The sequence below is a fragment of the Anoplopoma fimbria genome, chromosome 11, assembly GCF_027596085.1.
Source record: "Anoplopoma fimbria isolate UVic2021 breed Golden Eagle Sablefish chromosome 11, Afim_UVic_2022, whole genome shotgun sequence".
Taxonomy (NCBI): domain Eukaryota; kingdom Metazoa; phylum Chordata; class Actinopteri; order Perciformes; family Anoplopomatidae; genus Anoplopoma; species Anoplopoma fimbria.
In genome coordinates, this window is record NC_072459.1 from 13,585,909 (window position 1) to 13,613,903 (window position 27,995).

The following is a 27,995-nucleotide window of genomic DNA, read 5'->3' on the forward strand; positions in this document are numbered from 1 at the left end:
CAAAAAAAAGTGTGTTTCTAACTTATAACACTCATAGTTTATTACATTTACTAGATGTATTGTTCTTTAGACCCATACATCTCTAATATTAGGGAAATAAATTCAATTTCAAATGAATGATTACATTTCTCTAAGCTCAGTCTAATTGTGCAATTCTTATACAAAGTGAATGCAGATAATTCTTTACTTGTGAAACACATTAATAGTCCTTTACATTTCACCTCTCCTTAAAGAAACCTTGTTTTGGGATCCAGCGACTGCATGACGCATGTATATGTTGTATGTCTTTACTGTCCACATGTGTCACAGTTTGCCCACCCTGCTGGGCAGGAATAATCTCTTCTTTGCACAGGAGCTCAGGTGTGAAGGAACGCTGGAGCACAAAACCACGGCAGCCTGTGAGGGCGCCGTAGAGTCTGTACGTAAGAAACAGGAGGCACTCCGAACCCTCAGTGACGTGGAAGGCAAGGCGTCCCACGCCCTACAGCAGCATCTGAACAGGACAGATAAGGTTTGAAGGGAGGAAAAGGGAAGTAACAGAGTGGGGGACATCTGGCTGTCCTGTCCAAAGAACCAGTGTTTGTTATCGGTATTCTAGCTGCCTGGCAAGACAGGGTTGGAGACATGCCTCTGGATCTCCTGCATCTCTGTGGGGGTCTCCAGGTGCTCAGGGAGGGAGGGGAAGCGCTGGCTGACACATAGCAGTCCAGGAAGCTCTTGGCCCCCTGAAAATTTAGGACTTGTGAGGTCCACAGAGGGCAGATGTGGTGGGTCGGCGTCGGGCGAGATGGACACTGTGTCATCAGAGGCCACAGTGAGATGGATCCCGCTGGACAGGGAGTCCTTGTCTTTGTGGTTGAAGTCAGAGTCTGGACTCTGGAAAGAGAGAGAGGGATATGTCGTTTTGCTGCTTACACTTGTTTTTTAATTCTTCACAGTTCCTTTTGTTTGTACGCCCTCTGGCGTTTAGGGGAGAATAATGCAAAGAACAGCGCATTAATACCTTTGAGCATGCTCGGAGCTTGTGCACCATCTGGGATTCTCGTGCTATGCTGCCAAGCTGGAGTACAAACAAAGCTTAAGCCTCATGCCTAATTCACCCTACCTGATATTAGCTATCTAGATTTTCCATTTGCAGACAGTTTTTGGAGCTCCCTGACAAAAAAGCAGCACATCAGAGGCTAACTGCTGTTGGCTCCTGCTCGCAAATTGGCTTTGAGCACTATGTGTAAACAGTTCAAAGACGCATGGCAGACACATGATGGGGAGTCTGTCAGGGAACTGCAGCCAATGTGACCGAGGGAAACCTCACGGAGGAGCTGCCTCTAGCAATCAGAGCTTTACTACATGTGTTGCATATGAAACAGGGACCAACGTTGTTGTTGCACTGAGGTTCTTAGATGTTTGTATGAATAAACACAACACATAACATGCTGACTGATCTACATAGGGGAAATAATAAAGACATGTGGAAATGACGGCATTAACAACCATGACTACGCACGTGTCATTTGTTACATGTTTTCGTGACAAAACAGAATTTGGTGAAAGTTCTTGTAGTGTGTGAGCTGTCAGTCATGTAGTGTGAAAACGGACATCCAGCCTCCCAGTCACAAGAAAGGAAGTGGTGTAGTGGGAACAGTACAGCAATCTGATGACTTTGAAAGTATTGCAGTGGGCCTCAGACCTCAGTGTTCAAAGGAATACTTCAAATTTTGTTCCTAAAATGTCACTCTATTACTTTAATTTGCAAATATGAATTGTTTGACGTCACTGGAATAACAATTATGATGATGAAAAAATGAATTCTCACATAGCAACTAAAACGTTATAACTATGTATGGAAGTAAACTGAACACAACACCTGCAGGAGTGAGGCAGTGCTGTCGATCTGTACAGGCTGGACCGGAGGGACCGTGTGGATTGTGGGTGCCCCTGTGCCGTACAGGGTAGTGGGGGGGGGGGGGAGGGCCGGGGGACACAGCGCTGTAGGCCGGAGGCACCGGAGTCAGAACAAATGAGAATCATGAGGTGGAAGGAACTTGACAGAATTGTGGCCATCTGCCTCTGGAGGAGCTGCAGGATCACATTGATGTCTGCTGTCATACGAGTCTCCAGCCTTGGCAGGACAAAAAAAGACATCAGGAAATGATTCTCACGATCAGAAAACCCCCAAGTTTCTGTTCATGTTTTGATGGTGGATGTAACACGTCATCTTCTTTTTATGAGTCCTCTCATCTGCTTTTTCAAAAACATCCACTAGGTTGCTCTGTTGATCTCTTTACACCATCTCTCTCTCCCTCCTACGCATATGTGAGGACAGGCTGGTATACAGGAAGCACATACACTGCTGACTTTACAGAAAATTTCAGTCTAACCTTTGACCCTTTTCTTATCTTAATTTGTCCTTCCCTTCCCTGTTCCCTCTCCTCCCTTTCTCTCATACTTATTCATCTCACATTAACACCATACTAGGAATCGCTATGCAAACACAGCAGAAGGGAAAGGGAGGTGCTTTCAGAAACACAATTGTGACGTAAAAGTAAATATTGGCTTTTAAAAGTAAATATTGGCTTTTGAATGATAGGAAAAAATTCAACACCTGGCAAGGTTATTCACAGAAGGGGGTATAGCTCAGTGGTAGAGCATTTGACTGCAGATCAAGAGGTCCCCGGTTCAAATCCGGGTGCCCCCTCTTTATTTTCGGTCACAAATACATTAACATGACATCACCTCACCGATTTAACTGGGACTGCAGCAGCTCCAGTCTGGACTCCAGCTCACTGGGCCGATGTTCAGCGCAGGGTGGTGGGTGGAAACTGGCCCTGACTGAAGACTGTCGTCTCTGACTCTCTGAGAACTGACTGGCTCTGCGGTCTGGCCAGTAGCTATACAGACCTGACATGCTGATTGGGGCTGCTGCTGTGAGGAAGAACAAGATCCTTGGTTTGTTTATTTTTTAAACACCCTATTTTTATCCATAAAATCTTATAACATGTGGGCAAAATAGACAATCTAGGAGAACCAGTCTGTTCACACAGTCGGGTGGGAGTTATCAGTGAGGGCAGTGCAAAGCAGAAGCTGTGAGCTAACCAGATGGGCACGCTCACATACATTAACATGCACTGAAATCATGCGCTGCCCGCCTGGCTGTCAACAAAGCAAGGTGAACAGTGGATAACAGCACACACAGGGAGAGTGACTTTACTCTCTGCTCAGGTAGACATTGCTCCACTATCTCTTTACATAGCAAATAGTCGTTTGCTATTATTTTAATGTACTGAATGTTGTATTTTTCTCTTTTAATATAAGTAATATAATATAGTTGCAGCTGCTTTAAAAAGTCTGATATAAAAATACACACATACATTATCTTTCTATGCTTTGAAAAACAATATAAACCTTTAAAAAACATTTTCCATTTTTGCTCAATATTTAATGGGTTAGGTTTCTTTTCCGAATGTTATCAATCTCATCAGACGGCATGTTTACATGTCATCACTGTATTAAATAAGAGGAGCCCAGATTTTCAATAAATATTTGGCAATATGTTACATTTTCTCTCATTTCATAAAAGACATGATGTTCCTAACACATCTGGAGAATTATGGTGGCATCTGATGTCATCCTCTAAGTAGAGAAAGACAGGTATGAAAACTATGGCTTAATAAACCTTATTAGGCCAGGAAAGTGCAAACTCTTTCCTGGCCTAATAATAATTGTTGAAAAGTAATTTGGTACCCCCCTAAAATATTTCCAGGCTCCATCGGGCCTATTAGAGACTACCCAGACATGACTGATGGCTTGTAGGTAGCCTTTACCTGAGTATGGTGGTCCTCCGAGGTCTACAGGCGGTCCCATCCCAGCCGAGGGTCCACTATGAGGTAGGAGGTTGACCACTGCTGGGGGGTAGTCTCTGGTGTCACCCCTGGTGGGGTACAGCTCCCCTTTGCTGCGTCCCATGGGCTTCATCTCCTCATCACTAGACTGTGAACAGATGCTAGCGCTGCTGCAGAGGTCCTCCCAATGGGATCCTGCCATCGTTCCCTGGTGGTGGTTTGCCATTGGACAGGACTGATCGGGGTAAGAGTCTTCACGGTCCATGCCATCTGTACAGACATTGTCACAGGACAGCCAGTATAAGACAATATGGAGATTAGTCAAAACAAAAACATGTGGATGTGTGTTCAGCCTTGAACATCACTCACCTGGTCGGTTTCGGCGACGCAGGGAGCTTCTCCGATGCCTCGTCCGGCGGTAGCCACATTCAGAGTCCCTGCCTGGGGTTGGCTGGTGTATTCTATCTGCCTGATACATATCAGCTTCAGTGATTCAAAACTACACACAGGATCTCATACCTAAAGGATATATACATTCTCGGACTGTTGTACAACATTATGTATGATAAATCTAATAATTCACATTGAAAAAGAAAAACACACCAGCCCATAAACCATTAGCAGGTATACCCAGGTAGAGCAGGTGCGCTACCAAAAGTTACCAAAAGTTTTTAGTTCAGAATATTACTCAGAATATAAGGAGAGAGATACAACATAAGTTTAGAAGACGTAGTCTAAGCATGTCATTTCTTTCACCACTTATGCTGTGGCTTGTGGAGTCGGTGACCTCTTGTGGTTTTATAGTGCAATGTCGTGTTGAGCATGCTGTGCATAGAGGCAGTTAGGTGTCATAAATGGGGGAGAGATGTCAGTAAAACAGGATAAAAAACGATCACAAGCCGACAGATTTCAATGCATTTTTGTAAGCAAATGTTCCATTTTTGGCATCAATCTTAGTTTGAATCTTAAATGTATTCACACCATGTTAGAGTATAATGGAAACTCCACAGTGTACCTATGTACGTTGTCTTCAGTCATTAATTCATAGAATTATTGAACTGGTGAAAACATGTTTTCTTCAGCCTTGAGGCAAAAAACAAAAGCAAGGATTATAGAAAAGGACTGAGATCACTGTAAGGGTGGTATTTCTATGTGTCACAACGCCCTCTGGTGGCACTCACATCTCTCAGGTTGAAGGTGATCTCCAAGTTGTTCCAGAACATGTCAGCAAAGTCTGGATACATGTCCAGCACTTCCAGCAGGTCGTCTCTCAGGATCTTGTGAAGGTCACAGTAGGTCAAAGCCCTGACGTCAGCGCTGGATTTACCTGGCCTCCCATACAGACTGATGGATTCACCAAAGATGTCGTTCTTTCCTACGGAAATCACAACAAAAGAGAAGAAGAGCATGGGAAAAGAGTAAGAGTAAATCAATAGATGTTTGACTAAGTGAGCAAGACATTGCTAGTAATAGTGAAACTATTTAACTGATTAAATGGATTAATGTGATCCAAAACTGATGAAAAACAAAGCACTAGATTATCACTGATCTTCAACATCACTGCTGCTCAAAACAAATGAATGATCACAGTTGGAAAAGAAGTGACCTATGCAGCCTAGATTGCTGTGTGTGGTCCTATTGATGATCAATGCCGCTGTGGAATGGAAGTGGAGCTGTGCCCAAACACCTCTGGCACACAACACACAGAGAACTCACACACTGTGTGTATGTGTGTTGTGTGTTGTGTGGTGTTAAGGGCAGTGTGAGTTGTGTCTGTGGCTTTGTGGGAAAGAGACGAGAAGGTGGAATAAAAACAGATACAAAAAAGTGTTGGTTGTAAAAAGCAACATGCTTTGGTTACAGTGAACAGGGTTTTATGTAAATGAAATAATGATTTCTAGACTATTCTTTAATGGGTATTATTATTGACATTTTAAAAGTGGAATGATTTATTGATTATTTAAATGAGTGACTCATAATGAATAATAATGGATGGAAAAAGGAAAAAGTAAGCAAAACCTCAAACGTAGCTTGCAGCTCACCTAGTATGGCCACCACCACATCGTCCCTGAGGATCTCTATAGAGCCTCTGGAAATGAAGTAGACAGCGGTGAGAATGTCCCCACTGTGGACCAGAGTGTCACCCGGCGGAGCGTGGGTGGTCTTGAATCGCATTGCCAGAGCCCGCAGGCAGCCTTTGTTGGCACCCTGAAAAGCTTTGCAGTTCTGTAGCAAGCTGCGGTTCAAATGGAGGCAGATGTCAGCCTGCAGACACTCAGGAAAACCCTTCAAAACCTGCAGGGCAACAGAGGGCATCGGGTGAATCTACTGTAAATAATTCTCCATGATATTTGCATTTTTGTTCTTGTAGCTGTTTTTCCTGTATCTAAAGAACCACTTCATCTAAAATGGAAAATGCTAAATTAATATGAAAAAGGTACATAATAAGGAAACTGTGGGGTGAGAGGAGGAGAGCAGATTGTGTCAGATTGATTCAGGAAGGGCACAAAGGACAGCGGCTCCCAGTGAGTATCTATTCTCACATTGAATTGGCAGGCACTAATGCTGCGCTCTGACTGTGTTATGCTCCAGTGCTGTTAGCAGTCCAAGCCCAAGCAGCGATGTGACGCACATCATCACTAAAATCACATCTCCCGTTATTTCAAGCTTAGTAGGAACACTCCTGTGTAGTTAAAATAAAAAAGGGGGCACCCAGAGTTGAACTGGGGACCTCTTGATCTGCAGTCAAATGCTCTGCCACTGAGCTATACCCCCTCTTCCTACCACTGTTAATTATGTTTTAATTTTTGTCCATAGTAGCACATATAAATACCTAAAGCTGTTTGAAATAGAGAAGGAAAAAGCTGACTGCGGTTATGGTTTGGGTCATAGAGTGCTGAAGGGATGAAGTATTTTTGAAGTTAACATCACACTGGATCATTCTTACATGTGATGTTCAACAAACTCATCTTCACATATGAGCAATTTTCTTGAAATGTGTATTCATTTGCAGAATAATTGTTCCAGTTGATAAGCAGGAACAGCAACGGGGATTTAAAAAGGTGTCTGAAAAGAGAGGGGGCACCCAGATTTGAACTGAGGACCTCTTGATCTGCAGTCAAATGCTCTACCACTGAGCTATACCCCCCTTCAATTTAAAACCCAGATAATGTTTCAATGTCTCTACATGGTAGCACATATGACTACCTAAAATCAGTTTGAAGTAGAGGGGGAAAAGCTGACTATGATAAAAGTTTGGGTTTGGGGTCATAGAATGTTACAGGTATGAAGTATTTTTGAAGGCCAACCCAGAAGTTTGAATGGCACTGGTTCCCTCAACAAAAAGCAAAGATTTTTCCATTTGGGATTATAGCTGTCATTGATAATTCTCACCAAAATATTCAGCAAGCTAATTTTAATTAATTTTCCAGCTATTAAGCAACTTTTTTTTTTAGGTTTCTTAAGATGTTAATTAATTCACAGTATATTGTAAAGGGCAAATTAGACTGTGATGTCTGCCAGACAGGGGGCACCCAGAGTTGAACTGGGGACCTCTTGATCTGCAGTCAAATGCTCTACCACTGAGCTATACCCCCCTATATAAAAATATGCTGGTTCTGTCAGAAAAAAGCAAATTAGATTCAAAATTCTCTGTAGCCAAAGTTCAGCAGCTGAACTTTCTTACATGTACTGCTCAGCAAGCTAATCTTTACAAATGAGCACCTTTCTTTTTAGGTTTCTTGAAATGGTATTTAATTCGCCAGAATATTTGTTCCAGTTGATTAGCAGGGACCTCTTGATCTGTAGTCAAATGCTCTAACACTGAGATCTTCTGTAACCATAAGAGATGATGTTGTAATTACTCTACATGGCAGCACATATGTAGCCTACAGCCCGTTTGACGTAGATGGGGGTAAAAGCTGTCCATTGGATTTTTGCAGAAAATTTGCTTTGTGGCAAACCAATATTCATCATTCTTACACGGATGGTTAAGCAAGTCAATCTCCACTAACGCGCACCTTTTTTCAAGGTTTCCTTGAGTGGAGAGATGTTCAGTGTGTTTTAGGTTTATATTGAGCAATTATGTTTCCATGTTTCTAAATGACAGGGGGCACCCAGAGTTGAACTGGGGACCTCTTGATCTGCAGTCAAATGCTCTACCACTGAGCTATACCCCCTCCTATACATATTATTATTATATAATGAATTATGTTTTCATGTTTCTACATGGAATTTGCAATTGAAAGCTTTTACATGTAACTGTATTGCAGTAACTCCAACTATTCTACTGTCTAGAAATCCAATTTCCAGCTAAATATTTCTACCCAAATGTAAGTCTCTCGCCTCTGGCGAACTACAGCCAGACCCTGTATGTGTGTAGTGTGTCTTACATGACTTACAGCGTTCATGTCGATGCCGTTGGTGTAGGACCAGGCATGCTGGAAGTACTCCTCTAGTCTCTGTCGCAGGCTTCCTGGGATCTGGTGGAAACGGATGAACTCTTTGACCCGCAGCATCTGGGTGTGATACCGGGCCGTGCCTGAGTACAGTCTCTGAATGATTGCCGACACGTTACCAAAGATACTGGCGTACATCAGAGCTGCATGGGACAGATGGAAGAAATATTGTATGTTGGAGGAATTGATTAGGATAAATGTTTTTACTTTTACAAAGCCAGGGAACACGCAATAAATAAATAAATGTGTAGCAAAATGCTAGAGATTGCTAAAGATTACTTTTGTAAAAAGTATACATTTTACAAAATACATCATATAAACACAATATTGAAGGATGAAATTCAGGTTTTTATTCTTTCAGACACAATCGGTCATACTTGCTTTAGACTAATACGTCAATGTATGGATGTGTTTCAGTGGGTCTACTCACATCCAATGAGCATGACACAGATGGAGAAGATCTTCTCTGGGTTGGTGTTGGGTGAGACGTTCCCAAAACCCACACTAGTCAGGCTGCTGAAGGTGAAGTACAGGGCTGTCACATACTTGTCTTTGATGGAGGGGCCCGCGGCTGCGTCGCTGTCATTGTACTGTTTACCAATCTGTTCAGCCAGGTTGTCCAGCCAGCCAATCTTCAAGCCTCCGATGCGTGCAGAACCGGTGCGCTCCACGTTGCCGATGGCGTACCAGATACAGGCCAGCCAATGAGCGATGAGGGCAAAGGTGCACATGAGGAGGAAAAGGACCGCAGCGCCATATTCTGAGTAGCGGTCCAACTTCCTGGCCACTCGTACCAACCTGAGCAGTCTGGCTGTTTTCAGTAATCCAATCAGAGTGGTTGTCTGAGGCTGGTGGAGAGAGAGTAGACTTCATGTTAGTGATATTGTGCCAGTGTCAAATATGCTCAAACCAGTATCATTGATCACATAGATTTAAACACACTATTTGGCTGCAGATATTAAGTTTAATGATACTTAGATGGAGGGTTACAGCATGCAAGTATTTCACAATAGGTGAACTATGCAAAGAGGTTTAGACAACAAATTGATTCACTCTATCTCAAAATTCTGAATGTTGACAACAGCCGGTGGGAGTAGCTGTTGTATCATCAATGGTTCTGCAGAGTGTCTTATTAGCAGAGTCCTTACAGTGCGTGCCATCTGATTTCAATGTCCTGGGTTCGATTATGGCCTTTGGTCGTTTGTTGCATGCAGAGATTGAAAATAAAATCTATACATGCAACATAGTCACATTGGTTTGTGGACAAACATTTTGAAGCCTTGAGTTTGGCGTTTTGGCTGTTGCCATCTTTGATTTTTGCAGAGTACTGCCAAACGCTGAATTAGACATTTAAATTGACAAGTGTTACAATTCATTTTCATGAACTGAAAACACACTGTGAAAGTGTGTAAGTCGTAAGACGAAAAAGGAGATAACTTCCAGATCGGAAAACTGTGTGATAACAAACTTGTCAGTCACAAGGTATTGTCTATTTTACTCAAAATTGTACCATCATTTTCTAAATGAACATCATGCTCTATTGGAGAAGACTGATTGAGACCCTAAACTCATGTTTACAATGTTTACTGAGGTAATAAATCAAGTGAGAAGTAGGGTAATTTTCCTAATAGACTTCTACACAATCAGATTTATTTTTACAACCCTCTATTGCTCACCCCACATGAAATGTTTCAGGGATGATTCAATAGAGAGTCCTACTCACTTCGCTAGTCTCTGTTACCATCTTTAACTCAAAGGGGTTCTTAGAGAGAATTTCTTTGGTCTCCTTAAAAAGCTGAAACATATTGACTGGGTTTTCTATCCTTACTATCTACTAATGCAAAGTTATTTTACCGTGCCACAAAAATGAACTCCTTGTCATTGTGCATTCATTTTATAGTGAGACAGTGGAGATAGAGACAGAAAACACAGGAAAAGAGAAACTAAGATGAAATCACTATTGTTTTGTGAGGACTCAACAACTACATATCCCACAATTCTGAGGCCAGCTGGGATTGCAGGCTGGATTTTAGCTTTGTCATGTTGTGACAGGAATAGACAAACGTAACTGATAACATGACTAATGGCTGCATTCTATTTAGTTGGCTCTCTGGCAAGAGCTACTGAGAAGCTCACATAGAACCGATCACTAATGTTATTTTCTACTCGCACTTTTGTTTGACCTTAGAAGTAAAATGTATTATGTTGATGTTGTGAGGGCATTTTCTCCCCTTCTTTCTCACCTCCTCAGACCCGGTGCGGAATATGAGCAGATCGAAGGGGATGGCCGCCACAATGTCAATGAGGAACCAGCCTTTGAAGTAGTGCTGCGCGATGCGTCCCGGGTGGCTGACCACCTCGTCGTTGTGGTTGACGTAGGTGGTCCTGAAGTTGATGAGGATGTCCACGATGAACATGACATCCACCACCAGGTCCACCACATTGAGCGGGTTGCAGGTGTAGCCGCAAGTTCTCCTCCGCTCTTCCTCCACCTCGTTGAGAAGGAAGGCGGCCGAGTACGGTGTGAAGATGGCGGTGTAGATGACCAGCAGCAGGATGACCCAGTCCCATACCGCTTTGAAGGGGCTGTAGTGAAGGATGGTCCATTTGTGGATGCGTGGGGCCTGCAGCTTGTACTCTGGCAGAACGTCAGCACCGAGGGATAACACCTAAAGAGAGACGGACAGGATGGTGAGAATGTTATTAATAATGGAGGTAGGACAGCAGACCCATGACCAGTGGGATAGAGTGTTTAAAGGGTCTGAGCTGAAAACAAGTTACTTTACGAAGCATACATTTCAGACAGGAATAGGAGGTTTGTACATAATTTGATTTATATGTAAACATGAAAAGTGCAAATTCCTTAAACACTATAATGAGAAAGAGCAAGATACTGGCATTATCCAAAAGCTATAACTTTTAATGGCTGTTTACTTTTTTTAATTTATTTAAATATTTCAGCAGGGTTTAATTCTTCAGATGAGATTTAATATTCATGCACTGCACCATAGTTCACCCTCTACTTTCATTTTGTGGCAGTTCAGACATGAGGACAAACAGGGAATTTACTGTTGTTTTGAGTGGTTTAAAAACGGTATGTTGTTTCTATTTGAATTAAGTCATCTCCTACACAAAACAGCCAACACTCACTTGAAAATGGTTTTTTTGTGTGGATTATAGAAACAGTGCAGCTGGAAAATGTAAGTAGCCATCAACAGCTTGTAATGTCTATAATTTGTTAATGCAAACTCTACACTTGTTGCAGGTGCTTCACAATAAAAAGCCTTTAGGCAAAATAGTTTGAGGCTGCAGGAAGTAGTTTGGCTTAAATTAGATAAGAAATTGGTCTCTATCAGTAAATATAACAGACTACATGCACAACTTAAAGAGCAAAGCCTCATGAACAATGAGACACAGGCTTCCCTTAAAAAATCTAAAAGAGTTAAAGTTAAAGAGTTAAGCCTCATGAACAATGAGACATGGGCTAAGACAAACCAAGCACAAGCAATACATTGTTGTTCTCATCAAAGTCACTGCACTTGATGTGAGGGAAAGAAAATATCATGATTAAACCCAGAATATTCTCACAATAAAGAAGCAGGGAATGTGTATGCAGAAATGATTGGCTGGTTCACACACAATGTTTTAATGCTTGGTTGTGGCTTGACACTCAACACCAAAGCCAGTCAGGCTTTACTGTATAGAATTCTGTGTTTGAGAGGTAAGTAATGACTTCCTCACAAAGAGTCTCACCAGATTTGGTATAAGAAAATGTCACAGCCCTTTAATGGCAACATGTCCACACTCAGTTATTTCAATATGCAATATTTTTAATGCATCAAAAAAGAATAGAAACAACTCCAGCCTTCAGAAAGGCAAAAAAACATCAACGCAAATCCCTATCCACTGTTACCACCACTCCCTGAGTGATTTGTCTAATTGCATTAACAAGCAGACCAACATAAGGAAACAGAGAATGAGTCATTAAAGCGATGAGTATTAAGACCCCACTGACCGGTACGACAATTAGAGCCTCCAAGGCAGCAGAGGTGGAGGCTCCTCCAAACCCTCTGCAGCCCCACCTGCCTGCTCTGTAGAGGCCATCTCCTCTCTTGTATCACGTTGTTGCCGGAAAACCACAGACTTCTACAAAAACCACAAACTGATCTCTAACAGCGTCTCTGTGTGGCTCTATCCGCGTTCCACAGGCACTTTAAAAAATCAAACCGCTAACTGCTGTTTTTAAAGAGCCCACTGCAGCCTCACCTGCCACTGTTGTACCATGTGATCCCCGTTTTATTGAGACCATGTGAGCCCTTCTAATAGTGCTCTGATCAATTGTGGACCAGAATAAGTGGCTGCATCGATTGGGAGCCATGCAGAGGAGTGATTTTAGGTAATTCTGAAAGGTCAGGTCTATGCAGATGGGAAAATGCCCTCCTCTAACAAATTGCATATTTTTGATGTCCCACTGCTGACACTCTAACTCTAACTTACCATGTTAGAAAATACTCTTTGTGCATTGCTGTCTTTCCATCTCCTCCCAAACCCTACAGTGGTTAGACCCTCATTTGCATTTTGGTTTGCAAATGAGGGCCTGACAAAAGAAGCTTGATTTGTATGACGAGGAGCAGCGATGTCAGAAACTATTCTCACAGAGAGACCAGGAGGAAAGTCTAACATGGTATCGTCTATTAAGACTCTAGTTCTTCTTTCCATTTTCCCAGCTTAGATGACAACAGAGGTCAGACATAGTAAAAGCAAATTTCCTCTTAAGGACAAATCACGACATTAAAAAGTTACTGAATGTTTATGGCCATATTTGGTAAACCAAAAAAAGTGCAGGGGATATGAAGTTAGATCTTCCCTCGGAATATTCAAGGCTTGTATAGTTTTCCATTACAGCATGCAGTGGCATTAATGACATTAATGAGGGATGATGGCTTCTGCTCTTGCTCCATAAATCTGTTTTTTTATGACCAATAGGAAACAAGGTTAAGGTGGGAAACCTCACATGATTCACTGAACACAACAACTTTGTGTGTCATCAACTGACCACAGCAGCTGAACAGATGTGAAAAGACAACACAGTAATGAGAATGTAAACAAACGAGCATAAGTTCACTCATCCAAGAAATGTTCAGTTATTGATGTTGAGCTCAGCTCTAATTCATAATGACCACCAGCGAGCAACGGCCACTGCCAATTCGCACGCAACAGCTCTGTGTCATTGCTCTGACTTTATAATTAACATAGAAAGAGTTCACCATTTATACATTTGATCACATATCATAAATTGAGAAGGCAAAGTGCAAACATATTTACCATAACAAATTTCAGTTAATTTTCTTCTTGTAAAATTCCACCCACAAAGAACTTCAGTAAAAATCCAATTCAACGTTTCAGCCAGTGCACCTTCCTCATCCTGTCTTATTCCACTCCAAACATAAACACAAAACCAACTGCTGCACTTAAAACCCTTTCAGAGAACCTGAAACAGGTGCAACTCAAAAGCAAAATGTTATGAAAGCAAAATAAGCTGCAAGGCTAAATGTGTGACTTGTCACAAATAGACAGACAAGGCATTGCCATAGCAAGGTGACACGGCATCAGCTTAACCTGGATGAAGCTGATGTTGTTCACCTGTGGCGCTACAGAAGGTAAGCAGGAAGGGCGAGTTGGAGGAGGAGGAGAGGGAGGAAGAGGAGGAGAGAAAGGGACAACAAACAAACAGGGAAGTTGAGCTGAAAAGGGAATGGAGAGTTTGAGGAGCTTCAGAGACCCAGTAAGACTGAGGTACTCACAGGCTGCAGTTTATGCTTGAAGCTCATGCTGAAGCGCACCACGGGGTAAACGGCAAGAGAAGAGACTGTAGGAGAGAGAGAGGGAGGAAACCCCTATCCCTCCATCTGTATCTCCCCTCCCTCCTGCTCTCTCCTCCCTCCCTGTAGCCCAGCCCTCACCGCGGGATCCTCCTTCAAACATGAAAAATGATCCAGCGGCTCTATGAATGAAAGCTTCCTCCTCCTCAACAGGAGCTCAACAAGCAATAACTGGGAAAGCCAAAGTAGCTTTCCTCTAACATTCTACTGAATACACATTACTGTTGATAAAGGCAGCCTGATTTAGCTACAGGAGAAATAATTATGGAAATATATCTGTATCTACATGAAATGTGTTACAACCACGTCAACTTATTTGTGTATTTTTTTTAAATAATCCTATTTGAGTGAGATATGATTGTCATAATGTTGACATAGACGGCTGTATTAAGATTCATGTTGTGCTGATTGTGAGCCCATGTGATGTTTTATACGTTACTTAAGGTCATTAAGATTAAATATATTACCTTTTAAGGCAATCATGGCTACAATATTGTAGTACTAATGGCTAACTAATTAACTGATTGTACTCAAAGAAAACAGAAGTTTTTTGGGAGGAATTCAAACTGTATATTGGAGGACAGTTATGCATCCTCCTCAATTTATTTTGATAAACTTGTGCTTGATGGCTGATCATAATACTTCTTTGTGAAAATAAGCCTGTTTCACGTGTACACTTCAACTGTGCATTTCAAAAACAAACCTCAGTTTTAAAACTGAATGTCCACAGTCTCCTGTTGTGAGCTCATACAAAGCCAGGGGGCACCACACACAATGGTAACATTGTGCTGGGGCTTTTCTACAGTTACCAGTCTTTTACAAGCTGCATCTAATCGATCACACTGTGTGTTTCATGTTATGCAGACAAATCAATATGAACAAAGATCAATGACAACCTTCATTTCCCTTTTTGGAAGGTGCCAATCGAAATCTAATTATAAAAGCACTATAATGAACAATTTTATTGTATAACGGCATATAACAAAAAGTAAAGGCAACATCTGCATATTGATTTAGAAACATGTAAACAACATATTCAATCTTTCGAAAAAATTGCATTTAATGTGGTTATTGACCACCGCTACAGTTTGTTCTCACATGTGAGCAGCTTTACTATGACCCGAAACGTGACCTTCAGGGCTTCACATTGGTCTGTGACCCCACGACTATGATACCACGGTGAGTTAAGCTGTTGAAACTGGACCAAAACTCAGACTGACCCCAGCATGAAGACGGCTAGAGGGGACTGCAGGCGGTGGTTTGACAGATGCACAGAGAGCATGCCTGCTGTCCTCCACTTCCATTAGCTGCAGAGGCCAAGGTCACTGGCATCAGCATCAAGCCACCGATTGCCGCTCAATAGCCTCACAGCCGTCACCCTTTTTACTCGCTTTCATAACTAGATCTCACCAGAACCTCTCCCTGCTCTCACAGACTGCTTCACATACAGTCTGTGATCCCCACAGACACACACACAATCAACAGTGAGTCCCCCGTTCCCTATGCTGCCTACTTACCCTCCATGCATTAGGCTACATACAGCAGATACAACAGTACTTTGAATAACCAACAAAAACTAACAATCGATGACATTTTACACACAACATTTTTAAAGCAAATGCTTGTTTTGCTACATTCTTCCTAAAAAGAAAAACAAGAGAGATTTAAAATTAATTCACTAACCTTCAGTAAATATAGTGTTTGACAGCTAAAACTCCAAAGCATAACCTAATGCTAAAGGATTCACACAGTATCAATCCAAAGAAAAAACACAAGTCTTTCCCAATAAACAAGATAAAATATGTCCAAATGTCCCAGAAATAATATCACAAAATGAGTGAGATTCATAAACTGCCACTAGATAATACATTTTAAATTAGCTACTGAAACAAGTTGATTTGCACTTAAAACAAGTGAAAATACCTCAGCCCCCTGTTTTTACTAAAAGCAAGATTTCAAGACACTTGAAGACGACGCCCTGTGTGTGGTCTGTCAACAGGAGACATACCAGAGACAGAGATTTGTAATAAGTCTAGCTTCCAACAGAAACATAAAGAGCAGAAAAACCCTACTGACCCTCCACTCCACTGTCATGCTAACACAGAGGAGCACTCTTTATACAAAACTTGTACGTGACGTCAGCGGAGTCGAGATAACAACTCAAGTGTTCTGCCAGGCATTGAAAGGACTCCTTCTGTTCATCCTGTCAGTTTTTCCAGGGGCCACAGAAGCCACGTTGCTTCCGCATTGTGTAGCCGGCTGTCGATACCACTCTCCCCCCTGGTGTGAAGAAGTAAGATCACACCCCCACCAAGGCAGCAGCAATTACATAGTGTAATAGTGCTGCACAAAAATCATGCAAATGTGGCACTGATTAACAATAAATAGATGTGCTATCGGAAAATGCAAATCAAATGCTTATCTTAAGTGTTGTGGTGGTTTTAAATATTTTTCCTTAAGGTCCTTCCTCCTTAAATGCAAAACTGTACAAAGAAAAAAAAAAGCCTGATGTAAATGTGAAACTAAAAAGCATTCAGAGAACTCAGACCCCAAACTATTATTTTTTCAGAACTTGTTTCAAATATACAAAGTGGTAGTCAATCATACTGAATGTCTGATAGTGGCTATTATTGTAAAATACCTAAATCCTGTAGTAACTCAAACTCATGCCAATTGAGTTATCAAATTTTGCAGGAACGCTGTAAATTACTAAAGTCTTTTAAATCTGGTATAACTTGCGTATTGTGTTCAAATTTCAATCATAGGAAAAAGAAAGAAAATATCCAAAAACATGGTGGCTCATGAACATATATTATAAAGCAAGACTGCCTGACGTAAAGTTATTGATTCAACGTGAACCCAGAAATTCAAAGAAGAAATTACAGGAATTTCTCTACACCACAGAGTTAATGTGATGCTTAAAAAAAGATAGACTGAGTTATCTGGATTCCTTAGCTGAGTAAAACCTGAACCCATTCTTTTTTAATTCAGTCCATGTTTCAGATTTGTAGGGTTTAAATCAACACAGACATTATTCAGACAAGCTGCTTCTTGTAAAATGTTATTGTTAATGAGTTACAAACCAAACTTCACCAAATACTACATTACTTTTTCTTTTGCACACAGGCAGAAATTTTAGTTTCTTTGAATTCCTAGTTTTTGGAGAAAACCTGTTAAATAACAAACCAAATAAACAGATCAACTGAGCCGAAATCGCTGCCTCTTTGGCTCAGGCTGGTTGGAAAGAGGGTCAACTGACCGCTGAGGAAGCTCCGCAGATAAACTGTGTTAATGTGATGAACTGAGGGAGCCCCCAAAGAGGCTGACTGCAGTTCAATCCTGCACCAAACAGGCCAGTCCCTGACGTTTTAGTTTGGTGACCAGTACCAGTTTATATTATTACCAGTTTCTGAGACAACTTTCTCCCTACTAACTTTGTGAGGTAAATATCGTGGTTAGTATTCCACATAATTTCTCAAATGCTTCAGATTTAATAATTAACATAAGATAGAAAAGAAAGTCCCTAAAGTGAGCTTCTCTGCAACAATACAGTGTTGGAACAAAATAGGTAGTATTGTCTAGACATTAATTAAAGGATTTTTAGAAAAAGTTATCAAGGTGCGGAGGAGTATGTAACGCTTCTAATGATCTAATTCATTGACCTGCTCTTCATTATTTCATTATCCCCAATTATCACTATTAGGTAAAACTTTAAAAGCAGAAACTTTACTTGTCTTTGAGTATTATTATTATTATTATTATATTATTATATTATTATATAATGTGCACGGACACAGCCGTGGTGTGATGACAGGTGGCTGGTAAGAGTGTTGTGCTGCCGAGCCATAGCTGTCACACCTCAGGTGAGATCATTCTTTCACACTTTCACCCTGCGTCTTTTAGCATCTTCAGGGAGCCAGAAGCAACATTTTTAGACATCTTTGTCTGAAGTGTCAATGTGAAGAGACAATGACTGGATTTGACAATACGGGGAGATCAACCACAATAATGGCCAACAAGCTGAACTTGACAGGATGACAGGAGAAGTAATATTTGATAAATATAATTTCTTTTCCAAATGAGAGTGAAAAATATTTACACTCAGGCCACAAAAAGCTAGCAGACAAAGCTGTTGTGAAACTCTTTCACCACAACTTCTAAATATGAAGCTCAACTTGACTTGAAGTTATCCAAACCATTAAAATGCTTACAATCGTACAATGCAAATCTCAAAAAAGAAATAATTTCATCAAAAAGATGATCTGCCTGATTTGTAATTACAATGAATGCAACAGCAAAACAATCTTCATTTTTAAAACACCAACCATCTCAGATTATTATCTTAGTAATTATCTCTTATTTCACTGAGATGTTAAAGGACTCGTCTTACCTGAGTGACGTGAGTGACCTTCTCAGTGACATTCTGGGTTCGATCTTTAATCTTGCTGGGTGCAATGATTTCAATCTCAGTGGGCGAAGGTGGTCTCAACCGGTCCGAGCCGAAGGTGAGAGTAACCTGAGGGATGCGGCTGATGGTCCGATGTCTCATCAGGTCTGAGTCCGACGTAGAGTTCAGAGCGCTCGGCTTAAGATCTACGGCAGAGAGCAGCAACATCAACAAGTAAGATTCAAAAGCAAATTATGGAAAAAGAAAACTAACACCTGAAAATGTATTTATATGGAGGATATATTGTTTTTGAATTCACAATGACATACTTCTTAATGAGGTGTCCAGGTTTAAAGGTCAACTCATGATCAAATGTTAAAAGAAATGCTACAGGTAAAATGTTTTAGAAACTAATTGTTTTTGTTCATCCACTATTTCTTGCCCTCAACAGGGGAATCAGGACAGACTGAATCCCCCCTCTGCCTCAAAGATACAGATAGACGTACAAATATGGTGAAATCAAAGAAAATGTGACAGAGTGAGAGTCCAGAGTATGATTGGAACCTGCACGGAAAATACGGTTTCATTACATTACATTAAATTACAGTCATTTAGCAGACGCTTTTATCCAAAGCGACTTACAATAAGTGTATTCAACATAGGTATTCAAGAGAACTACTAGTCACCAGAAGTCATAAGTGCATCTCATTTCTTAAATAGCATCTAAAAGCATAAACCCGAGCAAAAGTATAGTGCAGAAGCAAATTACTACGAAGACAGTAAGTGCAACAGACTAATACGAATACAATAAGTGCAACTCACAAAATACTTCCCCTGAGAGATGAATAGGATATATGTGCAGTAGTGTGCAAGTGTATCACAAATGGACCACAAACCCACACAGACTCGAACAAACAATCACACACACACACACACACAGTGAGAGAGGGATTGATTTGTGTGTCTCTGCTGGAACAATCATCAGGCGGCTGCACATGCTCAGAGCAATGCTCTCCTTGTTATGGATGATGGAGTTCTGTGATTTTTTGCAGCTTTGCAACAGAACAGCGACAGCCTTATTACTATTGAATCTTTCTCTTCCTGTGGTCTTTCTACTGTCGCTATCTCATAAAGAAAGAAAAAGCCCCAAAATCAAATCTAATATGAAAACTAAAACAGTTCAGTTAACATTTTAGCCATTATTCTGTTCAAGCTCTAGTAAATTGTAGGTATAAATCGCAAACAATAGTCATGCTTCTTTGACCAGGCATCGGTTAAACAGACCAAAAAACAGAACAAACGACACATTTTTGAATACAAGCAAATTCTTTAACCGTGATAACTGGCCATGGTAAAATAATTGACAATGTACCCTAAGGTGTCCCTACAGAGAATATATTGGACTCGGTGTAGGAAGAAGGTCTTCTTGTCACGGTTCAGCAAATCGGCATAGAATATATTGATATTCCATACAAAGTGCTTGTGGCAACTGGCAATAATTCAGTATTATCAATTGTTTATCAATTGTTTTCAAATTATGTCATAATCAAATAAAATAAAAAATCATGTTATGTTGCATGCTTGGTGTAATTTTGAGTTAGAATGATACAGTGTTATACTTCTGTCAGGAGTTTATTTGGATAAAATATGTAATATGTTGAAAGTATGTGCTTCTAATATATTAAATTTTTTTCATAGACAAATACAACCCTAATAGCCTCCTGCAACAACACCACAAGTCATTTTATATTTAACTACAAATTCCCTCTGAAAGGCTCGCAGCGTCCCGTCAGACACTCACTGCTGTTGGTTTGGAGGTCCCCAGGGCGACTGCTCCATTCCGCCCTCATGCCATCGATGTCGTCAAGTGACGAGGCGCGTCGAAGGCTGCGGACGCTCTCCCGAGAACAGCTCCAAGGTAGCGGATCTCTGGGGAAGGCGTTGCTGGGGTCCAGGCGGTCTGTCAGCAGGGACCGCCGCTTGGTGGAGGGCTGGGCTGCAGGTGACGGAGGATCAAGGTCCTGTTCTATCAGGGCTTCGGTCTCCGACTGCATGCAGCTCTCCTTGGATGGGATCCGAAACTCTTTGAGGGGGACTTCCTCGCTGTTTGGCTGGAAAGGGCAGAGAGCAGGAAGCCTTGTCTTAGGTGTACAAAAATCATAATTTAATTTCTAAATAAAAGAAGGATTATCTTTCAACAGTTACAGCTTTTCAAACTGAAATGTTCTTGTGTTTTGCAAATCAGGTATGAATACTGTCAGGAAATAGTTTTACACAAGAAGGGATTTATTAAAACATGGGAGGACTCTAAACAAAGTAAGGGAAGACTCTAAGAAGAGAGAGATTAACTGAACAATGGTAGATACGTTTTACTTATTCTTCCTGTTAGGGTCCTTTGGGAAAAGCAATCCATCCTTGAATTTAAAAAACAGTCCTCGCTGCTATTTGAGGTATGTCAAACTGCATATTTCATATGTGAAAAGCCTGCATCAAACAGTCATAAAAGTACTGCAACAGAATGGAAGACAAACACGCAAGCATACTGCATACTAACTAAATTATCTTTTGTGAATGATGTGAATGTATGTACACCACCTCACCTGCAGGTAGTCCACCACCACTCCTTCAAACTGATCTTTGGAAAGTGAAGGTTGTCGCATGGACCGCAGCACCGGTAGCCTCATCCTCAACCTGCGATTCTGACCTGAGGGGGAAAGTCTGTGTTCAGCTCAGCTGTTATCAAAACACCAATGTTACTACAAGACATGTTCACATAAAATCATTTTGTATAACCCAACAACCAGAAATTCATATAAACATTTGCAAATAATCTTCTTTTTTAAAATTGAAAGTATATCATGCAGGCAAGTTATAAGACAAATGTAAAAGGGTTTACAGTAAATCAATCCTTGGGAGACTCTCTGCCTGAGGCCTGACTTCTTGATAGAAGGATCAATCAGCTCCTGGAAGTTGAGGATGAACATGATCACAAGACCTTCTTCGTTTTTTACAGGGACAACGTCTACCAGGCATGGTCTACAGGTTCCTATGGACACAGAAAGAGAGACACATCAATAGGAAGAAGCTAAACCCCCCGACAACATGAGAAAATAGAAACTGTCTGATTTGCCTCATGAGGCTTCCACTACAGTAACTGAAAAAGGCTACATGAGCAACACTTCGGTCAGGTTTAACTTCACTCTGCAATCAGCGTGGTCTCAAAATACTGGGACTGAATAGTTCCTGCATTTAGTCCCATTCACACATCCAATCCTAAAAAAATCCACCAGGTGAGAGAAGCCGAATGACATTGTATCCACTTGTTCGCAATTTCTTTTTTGCCTGTTCAGTCTGGAAGCACAGCAGGAAGCAGGAGACAAAACTAATAGAAGCTTAGTGGAATAAGAACTGGCATGCGTGTTTATCTGTGTATGTAAGAAGACAGTTAATGGGTTGATGACAGTAATTGTCCTGAGCCTGGTGTCTGTGCGTGCCTCTATCCTTGTGTTTCTGTCACTCTGTGTAAGTAACAGATCAAAAGGTGGGGGAGAAATTAAACAGTTGATCTGGTCAGTCTGCAAATGATGGCATTAAGATTAAGTCAGAGAGTCAAAAGGAAATTAAGCTTTGTGAGGAGGGAACGTTCAGTGAAATGCCACAGTTACCAAGTTCAAATGTCTGTCTCGCTCTGTTATTTCTTTGTGTTCTTTTACTCTGCTCTCCCATCTCAGTAATGGCATGGTCTCCACGTCGCTACCCTTTTCGTTCCTTCTTCTTTCCCCGACTGTGATAATTATATTTCTGTTTGCAAAAATTAAATATTGCACCTCATTATAGGTGGAGGCTGTAAAAGAAAGCATGAAAAAGTTTGTTGAGGTAGGAGAGTAGCAGGGATTAAGGTTGTACCAACAAACCAATATGGCAGAACAGATGAATCTAAACAAATGAACACCCATAGGAGAGTGATTAAAGTGATTAAAGTGTGTGTGTGTGTGTGTGTGTGTGTGTGTGTGTGTGTGTGTGTGTGTGTGTGTGTGTGTGTGTGTGTGTGTGTGTGTGTGTGTGTGTGTGTGTGTGTGTGTGTGTGTGTGTGTGTGTGTGTGTATGCCTGGTTTTGCAAAGGAGGCAACTCAGTGCTGTGAAAACACTACATTATTCAAAGCCTCATGATGACTGATTTTTAAGATTATGGAGAGACTGCAGTGTTCTGAAAGAAAAACATGGCAGGTCACCATGAATGATCGCCTCACATGGTGGTGCAAGTTTGAAATATTTTTTCTTTCTGTTGAATTGCTGCTTTCCATGTTGTATGTTTTATGATAAAATCTGAAAGTGATTTTGTTCTAGAAATTGGAAGAGTGACAAGACTTTATTGAGTAAGTTAGGATTTTAAAAGCCTTCTGCATGTTCCTGGAACACGCATTGTTTTGTTGGTGATATTACTTGTTGAATGAGAAGTAATACCAATTATTTATTGAAAGAAATTGACTGGTCTAATAATTTAGTGTTTTTAAACCATGTTAGCTGTTGCAAATTTTTGTTTCGTCACTTTGTATATGCTAAAACCTAAAATGTTTGCATAGAGCTTAGGAGCAATCAATCTGCTGGATACAACTTAACGTGACCTTTCTCCATCAAAAATAAGTGCAGTGACTGCAAATTACTAAATGAAGGTTAGGGTAATAGACTGGAATTTGTTCAATCAGGTTTCTGTTAAGAACATGGATGGTAAAACAGTGGAACATGAGGATGATTATTATGATTAGCTGTTTTCAAAACATCAAGCTGTCAAATAGACCAGATTTTATGATGATCACAAGGTATCTGAGGTTGCAAACACTTCCTCCGTTGTCTTACCTTCCTTATCATAGTAGAGGATCTCCACCTTGCGCTCCTCTGAGCCAAGCAGGGCCTGAGCCACTTGGGCCAGGGCACTCTTCATGGTGCCGGGTCCCACCAAGAACTGGCAGGTACAGGGCTGCTGCATGATCTCTGCCCTGGCGAAACCAAACATCTGACAGAAGCCTTCGTTGCAGTAGATGATGCCACAGTTCTTCGTCTGGGCGTTGGCAATCAGAAACTTGCGATCTGAAAGGTGGAGGAAACTTCAGCGTCATATTCCAGTTTAAAATGGCAATAAATCTATGTGGGGATATGTGCTGTGACTGTGGGTTTCAGTTACAAATAAGTACGAAACTAAGATATTTATTTATAAACCTTCAAAAACTTCCTATAATTATTTTGTCTTAAATACCAGATAAACTTAATAATATGTAATCAGTATAGTTAGCAATTAATTAAGGAATGTTTGCAACATTTAACCAAAATCGCACAGATCTTTATCTTAGACCCTCAATTCAGAAAAGGCTAACAGCTAACAGTGTGAGGAATGAAAGACTTAAAGAAAAGTTACCAAATACTCAACGCATTTGCCATTATATAAAGAGAAAGACTCTGTTGCATGCTATACTTCCCTATAATGTCAGAGAGCTGACTGAATAAGAACAATGAAGTTAAATTAAGCTTACTTTTTTATGTGAGCTAGCAATATTTAGCATGACAACGTTAGCTTCTGTTACTTTTTGTAATGGTTGTAATTAGCTTCTGCTTCATTTATATAAATACTGAATTACTAACATATTTGGATTGTCAAATCGATTTTTTCTGTTACAGGAGTAAAGTGTAAGGGAGTTTAGTATTAGCTAAGGCTAGCTGGCAATCACAGCAACTAGCTTTCATTTAACTCTCTTTCGTAGTTTAGCAGTCTTTGCTGTTACATGCCGATGCACTTCTATGGCATAATGACATTTCATATAGTAAAGCAAACGTTAGAATTCCACATTTAATAAATTCTACCGAATATATACTGACTGCTTTTTATAAAGTGATTTGATATTGATAAAAAAATCTTTACAATACAAATGCACTTTTACTGTAAAGAACATGGTGTTTGAACTCCCCTGCATGGTCTCTACTCGACAATCAACTGGAGTGGAGCTAATAAAGTCCACCTCTCCATGGTGCTAATGTTATTAACGTCACAATTTCTCCCAAGGGACTGAGAGAAGCAGGTGGGCACTTAACATAACATAAAAGCCTCTGTGGCTCGGTAACACCTGCTGTCACGTAATTAACGTAATTTACAGGTTGTTGACGTACATCAAGGTTAGCCTGTTAGATTTTAACTGACAGTTTTTTAAATTTAACTTGAATAATCCAGCTGTTTGTAATAATTGTGTGCCCATATAGTTATACTGCTAGATGAGTGTATTGTCTTTTTATTATGATGGATTGTTTCTATGTTCTCGTCTCTATTCATACTGCCAGTGGTGGAGGAAGTATCCCTTTACTCAAGTAAAAATACTAATACCACACTGAATGTGAAAAAAATACTTTGCTAGAAGTAAAAGCCCTGCATTGAAAATGTTGCTGAAGTATAAAATCAGGAAAATGTACTTAAAGTTTTAAGTTATGAATATAATTACCCATGAACTAATGTAAAAGCAGAATTGTACTGTTGCGGTGGCTTGAAGTAGAGCTGTTCTTTTAAATATGGTTATATATATTTTTTGGTCATAGTTTAATTTATAGAAAAACACAATATTTGAAAAGCTCTTTGTATGTTTTGTAAACAAAAATCTTAATTTGTAAAGTAACTATAATTTTAGTGGAGTAAAAAGTAGCCTCTGAGATGTATTGGAGTAGAAATAGAAATGGTATGAATAGAAAAGATTCAGGTAAAGGACAAGTAGTCCATCTGCATTTGACTAAATATACTCAATTACATTGCACCACTGTATAATGTGTACATCCACCATCCTGTACCATTTGTTTCGTTTACTTACCCTGTATGATCTTTGCTTTGAGAATATAGCAGTTATTTTGCATATATGGAATTTATTTTGGAAGCCCACCCGAATATATCTGCCCCGACCCCACAGGCATAGTAATTATCTCACTTTCAATACGCATTTTACATAAAAAAACATATGATAGGCTTTTAAAATACAACACATTGCTAAAGAGTTGGGCCCCTTGTCATGTTTCAGATGTCGAGGAGTTGTTGGCAGTTCCACCAAATAAATATTTCCCCTCTGAACATCTCAAATATTTTCAAATTTGAGGCCCAAACAGTCAAAACTCTCCAAAATTTCCTAAAAGCAACAATCAGAGAAAAGTTGGTCAAGTTAAACCAATTTGCCTAGCCAAATTTGTCTGTCATGTACATTTAGCTTGTAATACTGCTGTACTTGTACTTGAGTATAATGCAGGACTTTTACATTGCTGTATTGATACCTGTATATTCCTTCCACCACTGGAAACTGGACCATAGTAGTGGGTTTTAGCATAGCAATGGTTGTAATGAACGTACTATCAGCAACAATGAAAGTGAAGCAGGACAATTTTGTGCCAAGGTTGCTAATGGAGGAGTTCAATGAGCTGAATGAAAGGGACATATCCTCTGACTGGCCCTTTTATTATCATCCTGTGATGGAACTGGGTTAAACAGCTCTCCTCTGTCTGCTGCCCACACAGATGAGTGGAGGGGACTCTTCCCTCAGTCCCTCTCTTTAAAGTAAATGGGTGAGCTCCTCTGTTCGAGAGCACATCCTGTCCAAAATCATTATCCTGGGCTCAAAAGTGGAAACACTGTTCGTCACACCGTTGCTTAGCAGCAACACTGTGGCACGTGCACTCACCTGGTCGGGCACGTGCATGTGGCTGCGCGTGCACACATACACACTTTGTGACATACAGTAGAGGCATTACATAATAGAGTTTTTTTAAATGACCTTCAAAGACTCAAGTGTTATTGCTCCAATATTTAATCAGATTTATACTGATCAAGAGCAATCAACTATTTCTACATGTTTGGTCAGTATCTGATCAGGATGTCAGGGTTAGTGATCCATAGATTTAGGCTACAAGTAGATAAGGTAAAACTGACTTTATGAGTAGACTGACAAATAATGTTTTGTAGCATTTCTAAACAAAAAATGATATTAACAAAGATGTAACTTGCTGATATGCAATGTGTAATATACAAAATATGTCAGTAAAAGATAAATAAATAAATAACCCTATGGTTTTAAAAGAGGACATCAAATCCAACATTCTTGTTTTATCACAGGGACAAATAGAGGGTTTATTTCGATCTAAAAGTGTGAGCGCTGGTCTCACTTTGCAGCCAGTGGAACATGTGAGCTAATGGAACAGAATATTGGAATCAGGTGAGCAAACATCACTGATGCAAATTAGATAAGATTTTCCAATGTGACATTAAAGGCCTGTCAGTCTGCCACCTGCTTAAGAGATTAAACTAATATGAGTGTGAACAATAAAGGATAAGCTGTAGCCCTTTTATAACCAACAACATGGTGTGGTTAACTTTAATTGGTGAAAAATGAACACACACACACACACACACACACACACACACACACACACACACACACACACACACACACACACACAAATATGCTGTAGCACCTAACTCACAAGGTTTTACCCACATTATGTAGCACTGTATAAAAAGGTTGTCAAATCCAGCAGCTGTTCCATTCACAACAATGCATTATTTTAATAACCATGGCATAAATATTCATGGTGTGAAGGCACACTAGTCCCACTGATGATAACCATTTCCTATCAGAAATCCTTTGTTTTCCCTCCAGGGACTGGGAACATAATAACCTCACAATACCGTAATGGAGGGCAAACTAATTTACGCACTTTCTTTGCACTTACAATAGCTATCTTGAGATGGACTGCGTGCCCACACTTCGATAGCATCTCATGGTGATAACTTAATTTATTTATAAGGGGCACTTACTTTGCTCGTCGAATTTCCTGATGATAGTATCCAGGTAGGTGTTCTGGAGCGCAACATGACCGCGTCTCACAGGCATTTTGGTGCTGAGAGAAAAGACTTCTCCGACACATGAACCTTACTAGTTAAAAAATAAATTAAAAAAAAATAAAAAATTTGAAGCGCGACTTGTGAAGAAAAACAATCTGCTTCCACTTGGAGAACGAGCGTCAAAGGGAGGCTTTGGTTTCTCTCGGAGGCTGATGGTGGTGAAGGATGGAGCGCAGGAGGATGATGGAGAGAGGGTCTGGTTGCCAGGGTGATGGCATATGCAGGATGCTGCCCGCTGATATTGTGGGGGAAAAAAGTAGACTAGGACACTGCAAAAGCCACATGCAAATGTTATAAAACCTTTAAAAAGAAAGGCACAAACCGTGCATAAACCAGTTCCTTTAGATTTGGTTTCCTCCTGTTTTGGGAGAAGAAGTTGTGAGTAGAAGCTGCAGGATATCTCGGTGTGTTATTTTGTATAATCACAGCATTCTCTCTCAAAGGTTTAGACACTGCACGATAAGGACAGCGGAGACGAGGCTCCTATGAGCCAGTTTCCCTGGATCCACT

The 27,995-nt window shown here is 40.5% G+C and overlaps 1 protein-coding gene and 5 non-coding genes across 6 annotated transcripts; 1 reads left to right on the forward strand and 5 right to left on the reverse strand.

Annotated features, from left to right (window-relative positions):
• Positions 1 to 594: 594 nt before the first annotated feature.
• kcnh6a (potassium voltage-gated channel, subfamily H (eag-related), member 6a) lies at positions 595 to 27,474 on the reverse strand. Its single transcript, XM_054608333.1, is given in 18 exon segments — positions 595 to 876; positions 1,865 to 1,967; positions 1,969 to 2,008; positions 2,058 to 2,119; positions 2,739 to 2,922; positions 3,822 to 4,109; positions 4,209 to 4,308; positions 5,021 to 5,214; positions 5,882 to 6,134; positions 8,240 to 8,439; positions 8,727 to 9,144; positions 10,540 to 10,965; positions 18,569 to 18,771; positions 20,367 to 20,676; positions 21,166 to 21,269; positions 21,462 to 21,611; positions 23,423 to 23,653; positions 27,399 to 27,474. Coding segments are annotated over 18 exon segments (3,624 nt in total).
• On the forward strand, positions 2,624 to 2,695 carry trnac-gca (transfer RNA cysteine (anticodon GCA)). Its single transcript has one exon. It is a non-coding gene; the product is annotated as a tRNA-Cys (tRNA).
• Positions 6,543 to 6,614, reverse strand: trnac-gca (transfer RNA cysteine (anticodon GCA)). Its single transcript has one exon. It is a non-coding gene; the product is annotated as a tRNA-Cys (tRNA).
• trnac-gca (transfer RNA cysteine (anticodon GCA)) lies at positions 6,916 to 6,987 on the reverse strand. Its single transcript has one exon. It is a non-coding gene; the product is annotated as a tRNA-Cys (tRNA).
• trnac-gca (transfer RNA cysteine (anticodon GCA)) lies at positions 7,364 to 7,435 on the reverse strand. The gene has a single exon. It is a non-coding gene; the product is annotated as a tRNA-Cys (tRNA).
• trnac-gca (transfer RNA cysteine (anticodon GCA)) lies at positions 7,946 to 8,017 on the reverse strand. Its single transcript has one exon. It is a non-coding gene; the product is annotated as a tRNA-Cys (tRNA).
• Positions 27,475 to 27,995: the final 521 nt, after the last annotated feature.